Here is a 16651-nt window from a genome sequence, read left to right on the forward strand (position 1 = left end):
TATGTAGAGGCCAACTGCTTAAATCCACATTTTAGTGTGATTAAAATAAACATTGATCCCACTGAGAAAAACATAAGAATAAGAGAAATATCATCATCAATCATTTGAAACTGTGACAAATGGTGTCATCATCACAACTGCTGTAAGGATTATTATTATATCAACATCATTTATAAAAAATATAATGATTAATTGTTTTAACTAACCGGAGAAACGCTCCACTTGAAGCTAATAATCTAAGAAGCTAATATCTAAGAAAATATGTATCATTTTAAAAGAGGAAGTGAGTCGAAAAACGCAACTTACAGGAAATGAAACTGAAACAAAACAAAAACACTTCAGCGCACGCTTCACTCAAGAGGGATGGAGGGACACTGAGAAGCGCCACACTTGCTGAAAGTTTTACTGTCATTTAGGACTTGGAGGTAAAATGGATGAATACCGACATCCTTTGTACTTTGAAGCCAGAGATTTGACAGACAAAGAGAGAGAGAAGGTGCGGAGACACTTTCAGAAAAGACGAGATTCTGGGGGAGGCGACTGTGGAGTGATTGAAAAGGCTGGAGCCAACACTTATAAAATCTGTTTCAAGGAAAAAGAAGGTAAGAAACCTCAGTGGGTTGAAAATACTTAAAGGCAGAATATACTTAAAGAGGATTTTGTTGGAAACTTGGACATTGTTGTTTCTCCCAGTCCAGGAAAGGGTTATGCAGAGGAAGTTTCAAACCATCTTCCTTCCCGCCAGAAAACTACGTCTGACTGTGAGTAATACAAGTCTGCCACAGACCTCGGATCAGACCTCTACCAACCAATCACAGGTGAGAAAATATTGCCCCTTAGTAACCTCAGCTGGCACTAAACACAGAGGAGCCAGGGCTTGTCCTGGCGTGATCAAATCACACACAGTGCTCATAACTGAATCATTTTGCAGTTTTGAAAATTATCCTGTTGTGCAATTATGTCCAGATCTGATCCACAACAATACATTTTAACAGTGCTAGAAAGAAAATGGTCACCCTGAAAGTATTTTGGACGTTTATTAGGTTATAATAAATCAAAAGAAATGTAATGTTGAAATGCAAGAAATAAGGTGCTTGTTAATTAACAAGCACTAGCCTTTATAAATTATGTTTGTAATCCTTACTTTGGTTAGTAAGCAAAGCTGTTTTATTTTGTAGGTTTCATCCTCATGTGTCATGTTTTACGCTTCCTGTCTTTGTATGTTTTCCGCCTTTTCTGATTGCCTTCATTTGTTAGTTATTTTGCTCTGAATTTCATGCTTTTATGGCCTGTCGTTGTTTATGGACTTAAACTTGGTTATTAAAGCTTTCTTTTTGTCTCTGTGAGCTGTCTGTCCTTTGTGTCTGCATTTGGGTTTCTGCGAACCTCAACAGCTTGTTCTGATGAGAAACAGCTAAAATTAATAATGTATTTATTCCTTTCTAGTCAGCTTGCCAGGATAAAACAGCTCTGTTTAATCAATCAAAAACAAAACATTCAGTACCTTTCATCCTATTTCATCCTACCCTTGAGTGTCAGTCCTAAAGTAGTCAACATGTTGTGTGCATCATTGCGCTGGCTGTTGTGACAACATAGAAGTTGACAATTGTTATATAACTTTTATTTGTCATCCAACCATCTATCTTTTGAAGGGCCCGAACCAGGAGGTGAAGTCAGGAGCTACACAACTTGATACTGAACTGATAAAAAAAGTAAAAGAAAAGAGAGTTAAACTTCCTACAGCGTTACTTACCTTCATAACATCCAGCGGTGCCGTCTCAAAGTACCAAGCTCGCTTCCAGCAGAGCCTCAGAAATCCTGTTTCCATAGAGGTGGGGTCGGACCTGGTTCTGTCCAGTTTGTCTGCAGATGCGCTGGATGAAGCTGAGGCAACAATAAAGAGAGACCTGAGTTTGGACAATGTGAGGCTGCAGGGAGCTGCAGCTGCACCTCCAGATCTCGACAGGGTGAAAGAAATCCTGATGAAAGCCAAGAACGAGGCAAACCTTCGAGAGCTCAGAGTGGATGTCAGCTTCATCCCAGGACCCAGTGGAGCTGCAATCACCAAAGTACGACTGGTGGGCTACAGTGAGAACGTGAACAAGCTCAAGGAAGTTCTGCGCGACTCCCAGGTGAACCAAGTTGGGACAAAGGAGCTGCTGAAACTACCGCATCCTGAACTGGTCGACTGCTTTGATCAAATCTTAGGCCTGATTGGCATGAAGCAGAACAAAGTGACCTTTAAAGCCTTGCGTTTCCCGTCCCCTTCTGTGCTCGTGTCTGGCCCCCGCTGTCTGGTCCCGGAGGTTCAGGCGAACCTGAAAGCGACTCTAGCCAATCTGACGATAGACACACTGGTTCTGGACGGACCAGGTGCTCAGCGGTACTTCCAAGCAGAGGGCAAAATCAGCAAGGAGCTGGTGGAGAGCTCCTGTCAGGTTATTATCAGGGAACAGCAAGGTGTGTTCTCCCAAAAGGTGAACAGCTCCAGCACCAGCAGTGTCAAACCCAGGCCCGCCCCCAGACAGCGCCGCAACACTTCAACCATTGTGTTCGACAAGACGAGCCTGGAGATCAAACTGGGCAGTTTGGTGGATGAGCAGGTTCGACAATTTCTGTTCTACTTCACTTCAAGTAGCACAATAATAACAATCACATTGATATTATCACACATTATGTTTACAGGTGAAAGTGTTGGTGGTCCCGATGATCAACAGGCAGCTAAATTCTACAGATATTGGTCAATGTCTGTTACAAAGAGCAGGGGTCGCAATCAAGTCAAAGTTTTACTTGGCGGCAGCGACTCGCACCCTCGCCCCTGGTGACGTTCTGCAGGTTGATGCGCCTCCGTCTCTGGGCTGCTCCAAGCTCTTCTTCGTTGAATGCTCGCCATGGGATGGAGTCGGAGGACAGAGCGTGCAGGTAAAGTGAAATATTTGTAATGCGGCCTTTGACTAGAATGTGCTCATATTAAAGCCCTGCCTCATGTTAGATTACTTCGTTTTTGTTGTTTTGTAGGCGCTTGGGAGAGGCTTGAAGAGGTGTTTGGACCTGTGTGTACAGCAGAACTTGTGCTCAGTGGCCTTTCCAGTTATCGGACCTGGGACTGTTTTTGAATACCCGCTGAGAGAAGCCATTCAAGTGCTGACTGAGAACATTCGCCAGTTTGGATTATCTGCATCCTCTGGGTCTCTCTTCACCATCCACATTGTCATTGAGCCAGGATATCCTGACTCAGAGGAGGTGACTATCAGCTCACATGCACAGCTGCTGTTAGTAGTTTGTAACATGCATGAATGCAGGATTTCTTGAGAATGTGTTTAATGCTGGCGTTTCTGATTACAGTGCTACTGTGACGTCTACAGGCACCTCAGTTTGAATAAGAACCAGAAAGGCCAAGGTAAACAGAACTTTTTATTTTATTTACTATATCTTATTATTGGTTTGAGCTCAAGTGATCATTTTCAACCTAGGTTCCTTTAAGTTTTTATTCAGTTACTTGTTTAACTTGAGTTAGCACAGCTCTAAGGTCCCATTTTATCTTAACTAGGCATATTTTAGAGTTAAGTTCTCCTTCTCATTAGTTACACAACTCAAAATTAGTCATGGATATTGGGATATGGGTGCATATATGCGTGTGAATGGATATGCATTAAGTCACACAGAATAAATATTCAGATATGTCACAATAAACAATCAAGTGAAACACTAAAATATCCCAATATCCCTAACTAATGATTCAGTAATTAGTAATAAATTAGTCGTAACCCGTTTCTGGCTTTTTAAAGGAAGCAACAAATGTTTTCCAATTCTGTAATCAACGATGGGACGTTTCATTCATTTCATTGGCAACTTTCACTGATTGTCTTTTGATTTACATTGCAGTGCCTCAGTCGCCTCAAGGAAAACAACAACCATCTTTATCTGTGACCACAGACCTCCATACCGCGTCAACGAGTCAGAAGTCCATCTTCTTGTTCCTGGGTCTCTCTAGAAAGGATGTTGACGATGCCATGACAAAGCTGAAGGATCTGTATCAGGCTCAGTGCTCCACACAAACTTTGAAAAAGGAGGAGCTGACAGGCCTCGGTCCGCAACAAAAGGTGAATGTTAAGCAGCTGGTGGAGAAGCAGGATCTCGACAAACAGAAGGACCAGTCGGGCCAGGACAGCTCAACAGCGAGTGGGCGAAAAGACGAGGTCAACCAGGTGACGCAGAAAATCAGTGCCTCTCTGCATGGCTCCCTCAGGAGAGAGGTGAAAGTCCGGGAAGAGGAGGAGTTGTACACCCGTGTGGCTTGGTACATCCTGGGAGATAACGGCAACTGGGAGAGACTCCCCAAGACAGCCAATTATAACCTGGAAAATAATAATACAGCTGGAGGGGTTGTGGACGCACAGGGCACCGAGTGGAGTGTGGATGTACGGAGGTTGGAGGCCACAAGACGAATAACTGGGCACACTGCGAAGCTGAAACGACTTGTGAATCCTCAAGGTGAGGAATATTGCTCTAGATTAACAAGATAAGTCATAAATGTTTAATCAACATCACATCCAAGTAACACTGATCAAGGTACCTACAAGACTAACTGGGGACATGGCACACCTGAAGCAAAAAGACTATTTATATAATTGGGTGTTACTTTGCAAATATGTACTGGAGGCTAATCATGAGGAAGTAAACGGTAATGAAAGGAAAAGTAAAGTAAAGTAAACACTTCAAAGCACACTGTTCATCCTGGTGGCATGAGGTAGACTTCAGAATTGTAGGGAAAAAATGGATGAATCCCAACATCTGTTGTTTCTTTGAAGGCAACGATTCGGCAGACAGAGTGAAGAAGATCAGGAGACACTTTCAGAACAGACCAGATTCTGGGGGAGCTGATTGTAGCATGATCGACAAGGCTGGAGCCGAAACACATCAAATCTGTGTCAAGGATAAAAAAGGTAAGAAATCCCAGTGGGTTAAGTAGTTAAAATGTAGGATCTTGTTGGCAACTTGGACTTTGTCATTTTTTATAGACCAGGCGAGCGTTTTGCAGAGGAAGGTTCACACCATCTCTCTTCCACCTGGAGAACCAGGTCTGACCTCGAGTCGAACCAGTTTGCCACAGAGCCCCGATCAGCCCTCCACTAATCAATCACAGGTGAGAAAATATTGCCCTTTAGAAGAAGGATCCAACGGGCAACCAATGAGCAGAGTCAACGTCTGCTAATGAAAAAAGTTGACAATTGTCATGATATTATTTTATATTTCTAGACTGTCAAACCATCTGTCATCTTGAAGGGCCCAGACCAGGAGGTGAAGTCAGGAGCTACAAAACCTGATGAACTGATAAAAAAAGTAAAAGAAAAGAGAGTTAAACTTCCTACAGCGTTACTTACCTTCATAACATCCAGCGGTGCCATCTCCAAGTACCAAGCTCGCTTCCAGCAGAGCCTCCGACATCCTGTTTCCATAGAGGTGGGGTCAGATTTGGTTCTGTCCGGTTTGTCTGCAGATGCCCTGGATGAAGCTGAGGCAACAATAAAGAGAGACCTGAGTCTGGACAATGTGAGGCTGCAGGGAGCTGCAGCTGCACCTCCAGATCTCGACAGGGTGAAAGAAGTCCTGATGAAAGCCAAGAATGAGGCAAACCTTCGAGAGCTCAGAGTGGATGTCAGCTTCATCCCAGGACCCAGCGGAGCTGCAATCACCAAAGTACGACTGGTGGGCTACAGTGAGAATGTGAACAAGCTCAAGGAAGTTCTGCAGAACTCCCGGATGAAGCAAGTTGGGACAAAGGAGCTGCTGAAACTACCACATCCTGAACTGGTCGACTGCTTTGATCAAATCTTAGACCTGATTGGCATGAAGCAGAACAAAGTGACCTTTAAAGCCTTGCGTTTCCCGTCCCCTTCTGTGCTCGTGTCTGGCCCCCGCTGTCTGGTCCCGGAGGTTCAGGCGAACCTGAAAGCGACTCTAGCCAATCTGACGAAAGACACACTGGTTCTGGACGGACCAGGTGCTCAGCGCTACTTCCAAGCAGAGGGTAAAATCAGCAAGGAGCTGGTGGAGAGCTCCTGTCAGGTTATTATCAGGGAACAGCAAGGTGTGTTCTCCCAAAAGGTGAACAGCTCCAGCACCAGCAGTGTCAAACCCAGGCCCGCCCCCAGACAGCGCCGCAACACTCCTTCAAGCATTATGTTCGACAAGACGAGCCTGGAGATCAAACTGGGCAGTTTGGTGGATGAGCAGGTTCGACAACTTCTGTTCTACTGTACATAAAGTAGCACGGCAGCCAAGTTATACTCACATTGATATTTTTTTCACATTATTTCCACAGGTGAATGTTTTGGTGGCCCCCATGATCAACAGACAGCTAAATTCTACGAAAATCGGTAAATGTCTGTTGAAGAAAGCGGGGAACGCAATCAAGTCAAAGTTTTACTTGAAGACATCAAATCGGACCCTCGCCCCTGGTGACGTTCTGCAGGTTGATGCGCCTCCGTCTCTGGGCTGCTCCAAGCTCTTCTTCATTGAATGCTTGCCATGGGATGGAGTCAGCGGAAGGAGTGTGCAGGTAAGATAAAAAAAGCAGTCAATGCAGAGGTGGAAACACTGAGGAAATGTTTGTTTTTTGTTTTGTAGGCGCTTAGGAAAGGCCTGAAGAGGTGTTTGAAGCTGTGTGCAAAGCAGCACTTGTGCTCAGTGGCCTTTCCAGTTATCGGACCGGGATTGGTTTTAAAATACCCACTGAGTGAAGCCATTCAAGTGCTGACTGAGATCATTCACCAGTTCGGATCATCTGCATCCTCTGGTTGTCTCTCCACCATCCACATCGTCATTAAACCAGGCTATCCAGACTCTGAGGAGGTGACTATCAACACAACTGGTTTGTAAGATGAATGCCTGTAGGATTTACTGATGAGAGTTTTCAAAGCTGCTGTTTTTACTTACAGTGCTACCATGATGTCTCCAGGCACCTCAGCTTAAATATGAACCAAGGAGGCCAAGGTAAGATGTAGATATGCTCAGACTACATAGAAAAAAATATATATCTATATATCTATATATATATACAACTGCAAACGATCTGTGTTTACCAAACCAGTAATAATCTTGTTTATTCAACCATGTGTGTCACAAAATGGTGACCCTCGTCCCAAACATGTGGTTCTTCATCTCAGCAATCTTCAGATCCCTCACCAGTGACCTCGATGACATCACAATGACAGCGGGAGGCGGGGCTAAACTACAGCTGGTGTTTGGTGACATCACTAATGAGACTACAGATATCGTTGTGAACACGACCAACTTTGTTGATTTTCACAGAGGTGATATATTTTGTGATTGTCTGTAAACATGACATTGACAACATTGTGAGTATGTTGGCTCACATTGCCTAACAGGACTGCTAGCATGGCTGTAGACCTTTGTAGTTTTGCTCTAACATAATCAAATCTTTTCTCTGCAGATGGTGTGTGCAAAGACATCTTAGCCGTAGCTGGACCAGAGGTGGAGGCCGAACTTAGAGCAGGTGAGAAAAGGTGACATGCTCGACATTTTCAAGCAACACACACTTCAGCTTCTTTACTCGTGTTTGTCTTGTCTTGTGTGTAGCAGACGTCAACGGAAGGAGTGTTTTTGTATCCCGGTCTGGACGGCTCCCCTGTAAAGCCATTGTGCATGTGCAGGGAAGAGGGGATGCAGGTATCATCGAACAACTGGTGTGCTACATCATGAGATATTGTGAATACTACGGATTTAAGTCCGTAGCCATTCCTGCCATCTGTGCCGGTAGGTATTTTGTAAAACTTTCAAAAAACCCCCACAAACACTCAGCTAATATCAGTTTTGTAGTTTAAATTCTGCCAGTAAACATTCAGGCTGTTCATGTAGGAGCTGGAGGGTTGGACCCTGGTGTCGTGGCAAGTGCAATCCTCCGAGGGGTCAAGGCTGCAACGTCATCTACTTCTCTTAACTCTGTCACCAACATCCGCCTCGTCCTGATTAAGATCAATGTCTTCTTGGCGTTTAAAGAGGAAGCAATGCAAATGTTTCCCACTGCTGTGATCAACAGAGGTAAGAGGAAGTTTCACAAAAATCATAATTCACTTGTTCCATTGTAATTTTCACTGATTGTTGTCTTTCGACCCTCCTTGCAGTGTCAGTGCCTCAGAGGCCTCATGTACAACAACAACCGTCCTCTTTGTCAGTGAGCACAGACCTGAGCATCCTCCATACCACCTCCACAAGTCAGAAGTCCGTCTTCCTCTTCCTGGGTCTCTCCAGACAGGATGTTGACGATGCCATGACAAAGCTGAAGGGTCTGTATCAGGCTCAGTGCTCCACTCAAACCTTCAAAAAGGAGGATCTGGCAGGCCTCACCCAGGACGACGTGGAGGATCTGAATCAGCTGGTGGAGACACAGGGTCTGTACATACAGAGGGACCAGTCCGGGCCAGGAAGCTTAACAGTGAGTGGGTTAAAAGATGGAGTCAACCAGGTGATGCAGAAGATTAATGCCTCTCTGTATGGCTCCCTCAGAAGAGAGGTGAGAGTCAGAGAGGAGCAGGAAATTTACACCCTTGTAGCTTGGTACATCCTGGCACATAACGGCACCTGGGAGAGACTCCCCAAAACAGCCAATTACTGCCTCGAAAATAACGAAATCGCAGGAGGGATAGTGGACGCACAGGGCGTCCTGTGGAGTGTGGACGTACAGAGGTTGGAGGCTTCGAGACAAGTATCCGGACAGACGACGAAGCTGAAACGACTTGTGAATCTTCCAGGTGAGAAGATGGTTGTTGCTGAACATTTATGTTTCAAAAGAGCCCGACTGATACTGTAGTGTGAGACCAACAGCAGATACTTAAGAATACCAAGTCTGAATTTCTGGCATTTTTTTATTTTGTCCTCCAACCTTTTTTCAGACTTCACCCTCCCTCTCTACTGGGACGACATGGCTGACGGTGAAGCGTTGAAGGCGGTTGAACTGCAGCCTTCCTCTGCAGAGTACACGTCAGTGAAGGAGGCCTTCAAACGGACTGTCACCAAGACTGTGACTATGGTGGGCAGCTTTAACTCGAAAAGACATGTCATTGCCTGTAGACATGCAAGACTCGAAGTTAGTTAATAGGTTAGGTTAATGGCTTCATTCACATTAATGGAAACACCTTATATCAGGGTATCTCTTACACGTGTCTCCATATTGAGTTACTGCACAATATCTGTGTTCTCAACACAGTACAGTTGAAAGGACTCAAGATATTTCCATCCTTCGGAGGTCATTTTGGTAGCTCGTTATTTACTTTATTTTGTTATTTTCCCGACAGATCTGGCGCCTGCAGAACGTTCATCTGCGCAAGTCCTATGAGGTACAAAAGGCGCAGATGTCTGATAACAGAAGACGGGAGGGGGGAGCACGTGAAAAGCTTCTGTACCACGGGACGACGCTGGACAACTGGGAATCCATCATGCAAACTGGGTTCAACAGGAGCTTTGCAGGACAGAACGGTAAAGATCTTTCTCCTCCGTCTTTACATTTCCATTTAATTCCTTTAACTAGTGAAGTGTAACAATCACATGGATGATTTTGAAAGATGTTTAGATTTGAGGACTTATTTTAAATTTCCTCTTATTTCCCAGGAACTACATACGGTCATGGAACCTACTTTGCCGTAGACGCCAGCTACTCGGCACACTCCGCCTTCTCGAAGCCAGGTGCTGATGGTTCTCAGTTAATGTTTGTGGTCCGAGTCCTGACCGGGGTCTCCACTCTGGGAAGCAGCAACATGAGGGTCCCTCCTCCTCGCAGTAGCAGTCAGCCCCACGACCGCTACGACAGCGTGGTGGACAGAATAGACAACCCATCGATGTACGTTGTGTTCCATGACAACCAAGCGTACCCGGACTACCTCATCACCTTCAAGTGAAGACGTTGAGGGTAGACGACGGTTGCAGAAAAGATTGTTTATGATGATGGTGTTTTATTAGATGAAAGACCACATTTAGGCTGAAAAAATAAACTCATGTAAGTGTATACCTATCACACCACAGAGCTCTTTAGTCCAACAAAACAATATTTAATTCAAATCGCCTGTCAGACAATCTGTTCCTCGTCAGTGTCAGCACAAGTTAGGGCCGGGCTGAAGAGCCTCTCAGGTCAGGTGATTGCTGCACACCATGCATGAAAAGGCACCTTTAATTATTTATTTCTGTCAACCCATGATGCAGATAACTAACAAACTTATGTTACACAAGTGATGACATAATTGATTAGCAACTGTATTGTGATCAGTGAATACAGGAACAGTAACATGTTACTGCGTCTGTGTTACAGACAAATGCAAAGTCATTATATTTATCAGCACTGGTTTACGGGTATTTTTCTATTATTCTGTTGATTCAGTCATGAAAAGATCTTTCTCTTCTGATTAAAATGCCTTCGCCCAAAACTACACAGTGCAACATTAATTGGATCCAGACAGTTTTCCGTTCTGCTGCTTTGCCAATTTCTCGAGGGATGATGTTGTTGTTCTGCTGTTGCACTTTTGTTTGTTTTATTACATCATGTGTTATCATTAGATGATTCATAGTCATCAGTGATTAATTTTGTCTGATTTTGTGTTTGTAAAAAATTAAATTTGCCAAATCAATGATGGTGTCACTGTGAAGTTTTGGACACACACACACATACACACACATTCACGTCAATATTGTCAACAGGGCACTACATTTCTCCGCTATCTAAAAGGGGACCTCTGTTTCTGGTCATTTTGAAAAAACAAAAATAGATTAGAAAAGCTTCTTTTAAGGCATTTTGCCATAATATTACTTCAAATGTGTTTTTTAATTTTTTTTGAAGAAATTGCCAAGAGGGGACATCGTTCAGCAACGTCTGCCTATCAAAGAGGGGGCTTACACACACACTGACAGTATAGGGAATCTTTTATTTGGTTGATATTTGCATTTGCATCTTGTACAAAGAAAATAGTGTAGAAACAGTTTTTGTAGACTGATATAAAGCTGGAAAGAGCTCTTTACAGTTGAATAGTACTTCAGTATAATAGCTGTAGTTGTATAGTTGAAGTACATTTCGAAAATCAAGCTGCATTAATCAATATTATGTTTATCAAATGAAACATAGCATCACAGAAAATTATCCACCAAGGGAGCTGTTCTACTAAGCTTTGTAGCTCTCTAGCTCAATGTTTTGGTTACAGTCTCACTGATCAGTCAACCCTGTTTGTAAAAGCTGCAGGAAGCCATTTTGAGGAAATTCAGCTCTGATGAATCCACTTAACAACCTACCAAGCAGCAGACAGAGGAAAGACAGCAACTTGCTGGTGAATACAATTGAATGTTCACAAATAATGACCTAGATATTTTCTTTCAGGAGTTGGGTCATCCTAACTTGACTGAGTAAATGACTGAATATTTTACCTAAATACATAAAATCACCAGAAAACCACCTGGTGGGGTGATCATGTTGCTCTGCCTCTGTTGGAGTTGTAAGGGAATGGATGTAACTCTTCCCCCTGGTGGTAATACATTGATAAACATAAAATAAACATTGTGTCTGTAATACCTCAATTTTAACTGGATATAGCCCTGTCTTTACTCTTTAAATCTAATGAAACAATGAAAGTTTTGTTCACATAACACCATAGAATAAACTATACAACTACTAGAAGATAATAATATAAAATAATGAATGATTGAATGAGTCGGAGAATTTTAAAAACAGCCACGCTCTTGAGTTAAAATGAAGAAGCAAGCTACAGATTTTTTCTTCCACAATATACTTTCTTTAAATCAATTAACATTTTTTTAATACTTGGACCAGTTTTTTTTTAAACCCTTTAACTGTCAACATGTTTGATATAGAACAAAAATGTGTTAATTAGCCTCTTAGACTTATAATAATTGGCTTGTATGGAGGACAAGAACTGCCAAAATCAAAAACAGATAGAGAAATAAATACATGGCTTAAAAAATACTATTAAATGCACTAAATATACTAAACTATAAAAATAAATGTAGGCACTAATTGATATTTCTGTTTTAATTGTCTTTGTATTAATCCTCCTATTCATTTACTTTCACATGTAAGGGACTACAAAAGGTTAAAAAAAATACAGAAATTATTTAATAAAGAAATATCAATTCATGTCACATTTACTGCCTACATTTCTTATATTGTGTTTGGTGCATTTAATGGAATATTCATTATTATTTATTGAGTAATTTATTTATTTAGTAAATTATTTATTTATTTATTTAGTAATTTATTTTTAGGTTCGGTCCTCCATAGCATAAAACTATCACTTTAGTTATCGTAAATGCTGAAGCTACAGATGTGAAACTGTGTTATAGGTTTATATCCAAGCTGAAGTGTAACTGAGCTGAATGTCGTTGGCCGTCAGTGATCCTGCCGCAATCCTCAGGGCTGGATGGTGACAGACGCCTGGCCTCGGACCTGCCTCAGAGCAGGACAGTCCAGCGTAGCGATCACTCTGGTGCTGCCAGCCCTCAGCGGGCTGAAAAACTCGGTCCAGGTCAGGGTGGAGCCTCGTGGGATCAGACTGAAACCAGCAGGGGCAGAGTTAGACGGCAGAAGGATTGGGCTGATTTTTGTGATCACCTTTAGTTTTTAACAGCCCACCAGCCTCTGACATATCAAATGAGTCAAAGATAAAGGTGAGACCTGTGCCCTACATAGACCTATTTCATCTGTTCAGAGCTCACCTGTAATATTTGGACTTGGGCAGCATGAGTCCGGGCCCTTCCATGCGAATGTAGACGCCCTCCAGGCCGAAATCGAAAGGGTTTGTAAATTCGACAGTTGCCATCATCTCTTCACTCACTCTGGCCCCGCCGGACAACTGACGTACACAAAAGACAAACGCCGTTAAAAAGAAAAAGACAAATCCGCTGAATAAAGGCTCTTTTAGTTAACTAAGCAGTTACACATTTTACATTTATTGTGTGGAATAGAAAAAAAACAAGCATGATGTCAGACCACAACGGAGAGTTTGGGATTGTGCAGGGTGACGACTTTCATGGCGGTGACGATCTGGCCGGTCTCCTTGACCTTCCCGGTGGCAATAAAATTGAGGTTGGCCTGTTCCACCAGATGCTTCATGTAGCTCTTTGACTCGACCACCACCACCTCCTTCACACCTGGAGAACACAAAGACACAACACTGCTCTCTCTGACATTGACCTTTTTCAATTATTTCTTTTTTTTTTCATGATCCAAAGCACACTTTCGAAAGTAGAGGAGTGAACGTTGTTGTAAACATCTTCCTCACTTTTGTTGGGGCCGATTGTCACTGTGGGATCGCTGAACAGGAACTCGGTGCTGGTGACTCCGGTGTAATACACCACGCTACCGCTGATATAGATGTCCACGACGCGGCGCTGGTCGCTGCGGTTTGTGAACTCCAGGTTCAGCTCGAAGTCGTCGCCCACGCTGACCTCCAGGGTGGGCAGGACCAGGTCCACGTCAGCCTCAGGAGGGTTGGACTTCTCACGTTGACAGCCGTACCCCTCTGCCTTTTCCAGAACGGTCCGCTCCTCCTTGCTGCCTGGATTGGATGATTGAAATATATTGTTGTAGTGTTTTGTGTTTGTAGATTTCATTCAAACAATCAAAAATGTTTGTCAACAGGTTTTTGCCGTCTCCTCATTACAGAAACTTCTTGGGTCTGACAAGCTATCTGATCTGAGGATAATATAGACTGTCCTAAATTCAAAATAATGGCTGGAAATGGCTCGCCAATGAAGATGGGGAACAACATGAACAACGAAAAATAGGATTCAAAGGCTTCTCAGACGGAAGCTTTTGGAAAAGCGTTAACCTGTTGGAGAAGCTAACAATGATATCAGCCTGTTAAAGAAGCTAACACCAATATTAGCTACCATCAGTGTTAGCTTCTCCAATCGGCTGGGACAGGACACAGCCATGAGTTTGGGAATTGCTTCTGTAATCAGAGGAAAGGATTTTTTCTGAAATGAGGCCCATAACCTGTCTGCATGCCAAGTTTGCGGTAATCAAAACACCACAATTGGCCCAAGTACCCTGGTCCTTTTCCATGTGCCATTCGGCCCAAACCAAGCCAACATAATGCCAATTGGAGGTGATTTACAAACTGAAAGGACCCGAGTCCACACCCCTAAAACCTTGCCAAATCTGGCAGCCACATCGGGGCACATGGCTGGTCCTCTGGTGCCAGAACACAGCCAGCTGGGCCAAACTCAGCCACTGTCATCCCAAATTAACTCTGAACCTGGCATTGTTGCAGAGTATGAAAAACTTAATGTGCTTAGCACTGTCTTAGGGACTACTTGTAGAAGATAATCAATCACAGTAAAAATGAAGTCTTATACTGTGTTCCTGCCAAAGTGTTTTCATTACGACACTGTTTCGGGGATAAATGAACAAACATGAGTACGTTAGTGAGCATTTGTATTCTCTCAGCATTTTTGGGCTGATTTATTTGACAGTTCTTAAAATTATAGTCAGACAATGTCATGCAACACTCAGTGTGTTTGTCTAAACAATACGCTGAGGCTGCACAGAGAAAATAGTTCTGCCCAATATCAAAACACTATGATTTGTGATGGATGCATTCACTGACCCTCAGGAAACTTGTACTGATCAGTGATGTCACGGCGAGTCACGTCTCCTGGAGCTTTGGTCAAAACCATGCGGCCTACATGAGACTGGTTCACCTTGACCGGCTCCATGGTGCCTTCTTTACTGCGGGAGTAAAACACCACGTCGCTGTTGACCTGTGGAGAGAAAGATAGAAATAATGTGGAAATAACCTAAACTTATCTGGAGAGGAGCCCCAACAGAGAAGATTAAATACTGTGTGAATAATAGATTGTCCTGTTGGAGAAACACTGAAATAATGTTGTTTAAAGACTCACCTCAGCAAACACAAAGGCTGCATCAAAGGGGTAGCACATCTCTCCATGTTTGATGGCCTGGACTGATGCAGGACCACACCTGTACATGCCTTGATGGATAAAGAGAGGAAGTACGGAGATAAATGTGACGTCAGGCCAGTGTATTTACTTTTATCCAAACTCAAAACACAGAACAGTGGTCCATTAACTGCATTGCATTATTAAAAATATACTATAAAGCACTCCTGACTTGTTGTTATAAAGCCACACTTATTTCATAACATTATTATTTACCATCGCTGGTCTCCTGCGGTGTTGCATCCACAACCTGCCAGCCTCCAAAGCCAGCTGGGAGGTCTGGTCTGGACATGTAGCACTCATTCCAGCAGTGATAGTTCCTGGCAATGACAGACATTATTTCAAATATCATTAGAGAAATAAGTCTAATAAAACTCCTGTATGTGCTTATTTAAACTTGAAGGCCATAAAATGGTCTCTCCTCCACATTAGTAACCATAGTACTTAATAACTTCTACAGCCTACAGTGGATCTGAACCTCATAGCTTTACTTGGATTGGGCTTGGAAGTGTTAAATTCATCCTTAATCTGGTCCAATATTAAAAAAAAAGCCATGGGGTCATTTAAATCAAAAAGGTTAGCTTATTATGTCCAGCAAATTAAATGTATTATGCGATATCTTCACGTTTTGGTCTGAAAATGGCACTTGATTCAAGTCTTGGAGTGTTCAAAATTTGAAGGGATCATCCTCTAAGGAGCATGAAAGGGCTCCTTAAATTTAATAGCAGACTGCTGATTAGATTTGTATATTCCCTGTTGACAAGTTGAAATGTTGGCTTACAATGTTGGAAAAAAGTATTAGGATTCATCCTCTGAGGACCATGAACATCCTCAACAGATTTCATTAAAACTGTAGGCTAATTAGTTTAAAAAATACCTTGTAATGAAAGTGAAATGGAAAGTTCGGTGTTAACTGAAAGGCCAGGGCTAACCAAACTCATTTAGATTCATCCTCTGGGGATCATGAATAGTCATACCAAATTTCATGCCAATGTTGCCAGTAGTTCTGAGGCCACACCACCAACAGGCCAAAACCAAACCAATGTATGTATACTGGTATATATTTTGTTTGAAGATGGCACTAGATGAAGGTCTTAGAGTGTTCTACATTCAATGAATGTATCCTCTGAGGAGCATGAAAGTGCTTAATACATTTCACAGAAAACTGCTGATTTAATTGTTATATTCCCGAGAAAAAAGTGGACGTTTTGGCCTGTTAGAGAGGTCAGGACATCAGAAAATATTATTATGGCTCTTCCTCTGGGGACCATGAATGTTTGATTTAATTAAAATCTTGTCATTACTTTAAAAAGAAATCAATCTTGTCATGAACCAAAAGTGAAATGGAAATGTTGGTTCCGTTAACTGGAAGGCAATGGGTAATCAAACTTTTTAAAATTCATCCACTGGGTACCATGATTGTGTACAATTCTGATTTCCGTTTGACGGTAAGCTACGTGGAAGATGCGTTACCAGATAGAATCTTTGGTGCGATTGCGGTCGATCCTGCCGTTGTCGTCCAGGATGATGTCCGTTTTCAGGTTTCCATCATTGTCATGAGCAGAGTAGTAGTTGGTGACGACTCGTCCTGGGATCCCCAGACAACGCAAGACTAGTTGGACAAGCAACGACAGATATCAAGAGTGAATAGAAGGTTCTCCATTGAATGAAC

At 42.8% G+C, this 16651-nt stretch overlaps 2 protein-coding genes across 4 annotated transcripts in view; one reads left to right on the forward strand and one right to left on the reverse strand.

Moving 5' to 3' along the window:
* Positions 1-5191: 5191 nt before the first annotated feature.
* Positions 5192-10640, forward strand: LOC311251253 (protein mono-ADP-ribosyltransferase PARP15-like; the record flags this gene model as incomplete). Its single annotated transcript, XM_084343631.1, has 13 exons — positions 5192-5206; positions 5260-6237; positions 6326-6562; positions 6631-6855; positions 6942-6996; positions 7170-7316; positions 7457-7519; positions 7603-7779; positions 7882-8064; positions 8148-8774; positions 8916-9052; positions 9318-9498; positions 9631-10640. The coding sequence occupies 13 exons, from the start codon at positions 5192-5194 to the stop codon at positions 9915-9917; spliced, it is 3312 nt and encodes a 1103-aa protein (XP_084199757.1). The 3' UTR covers positions 9918-10640.
* Positions 10641-10920: 280 nt separating this feature from the next.
* The window catches only part of f13a1b (coagulation factor XIII, A1 polypeptide b), a 52352-nt gene continuing 46621 nt past the window's right edge, over positions 10921-16651 (reverse strand). For all 3 annotated transcript variants that reach the window (XM_084345060.1, XM_084345059.1, XM_084345061.1), the window contains 8 exons: positions 16453-16591; positions 15196-15299; positions 14923-15011; positions 14628-14781; positions 13299-13574; positions 13007-13167; positions 12733-12869; positions 10921-12569 (listed from right to left, as the gene is read on the reverse strand). In XM_084345060.1, the coding sequence (XP_084201186.1) occupies positions 12428-12569; positions 12733-12869; positions 13007-13167; positions 13299-13574; positions 14628-14781; positions 14923-15011; positions 15196-15299; positions 16453-16591 (1202 nt within the window). In that variant the 3' untranslated portion in view covers positions 10921-12427. The remainder of the gene's footprint in view (positions 12570-12732; positions 12870-13006; positions 13168-13298; positions 13575-14627; positions 14782-14922; positions 15012-15195; positions 15300-16452; positions 16592-16651) is intronic.

The sequence above is a fragment of the Pagrus pagrus genome (genome assembly GCF_965226575.1).
Source record: "Pagrus pagrus genome assembly, chromosome: 22".
Lineage (NCBI taxonomy): Eukaryota > Metazoa > Chordata > Actinopteri > Spariformes > Sparidae > Pagrus > Pagrus pagrus.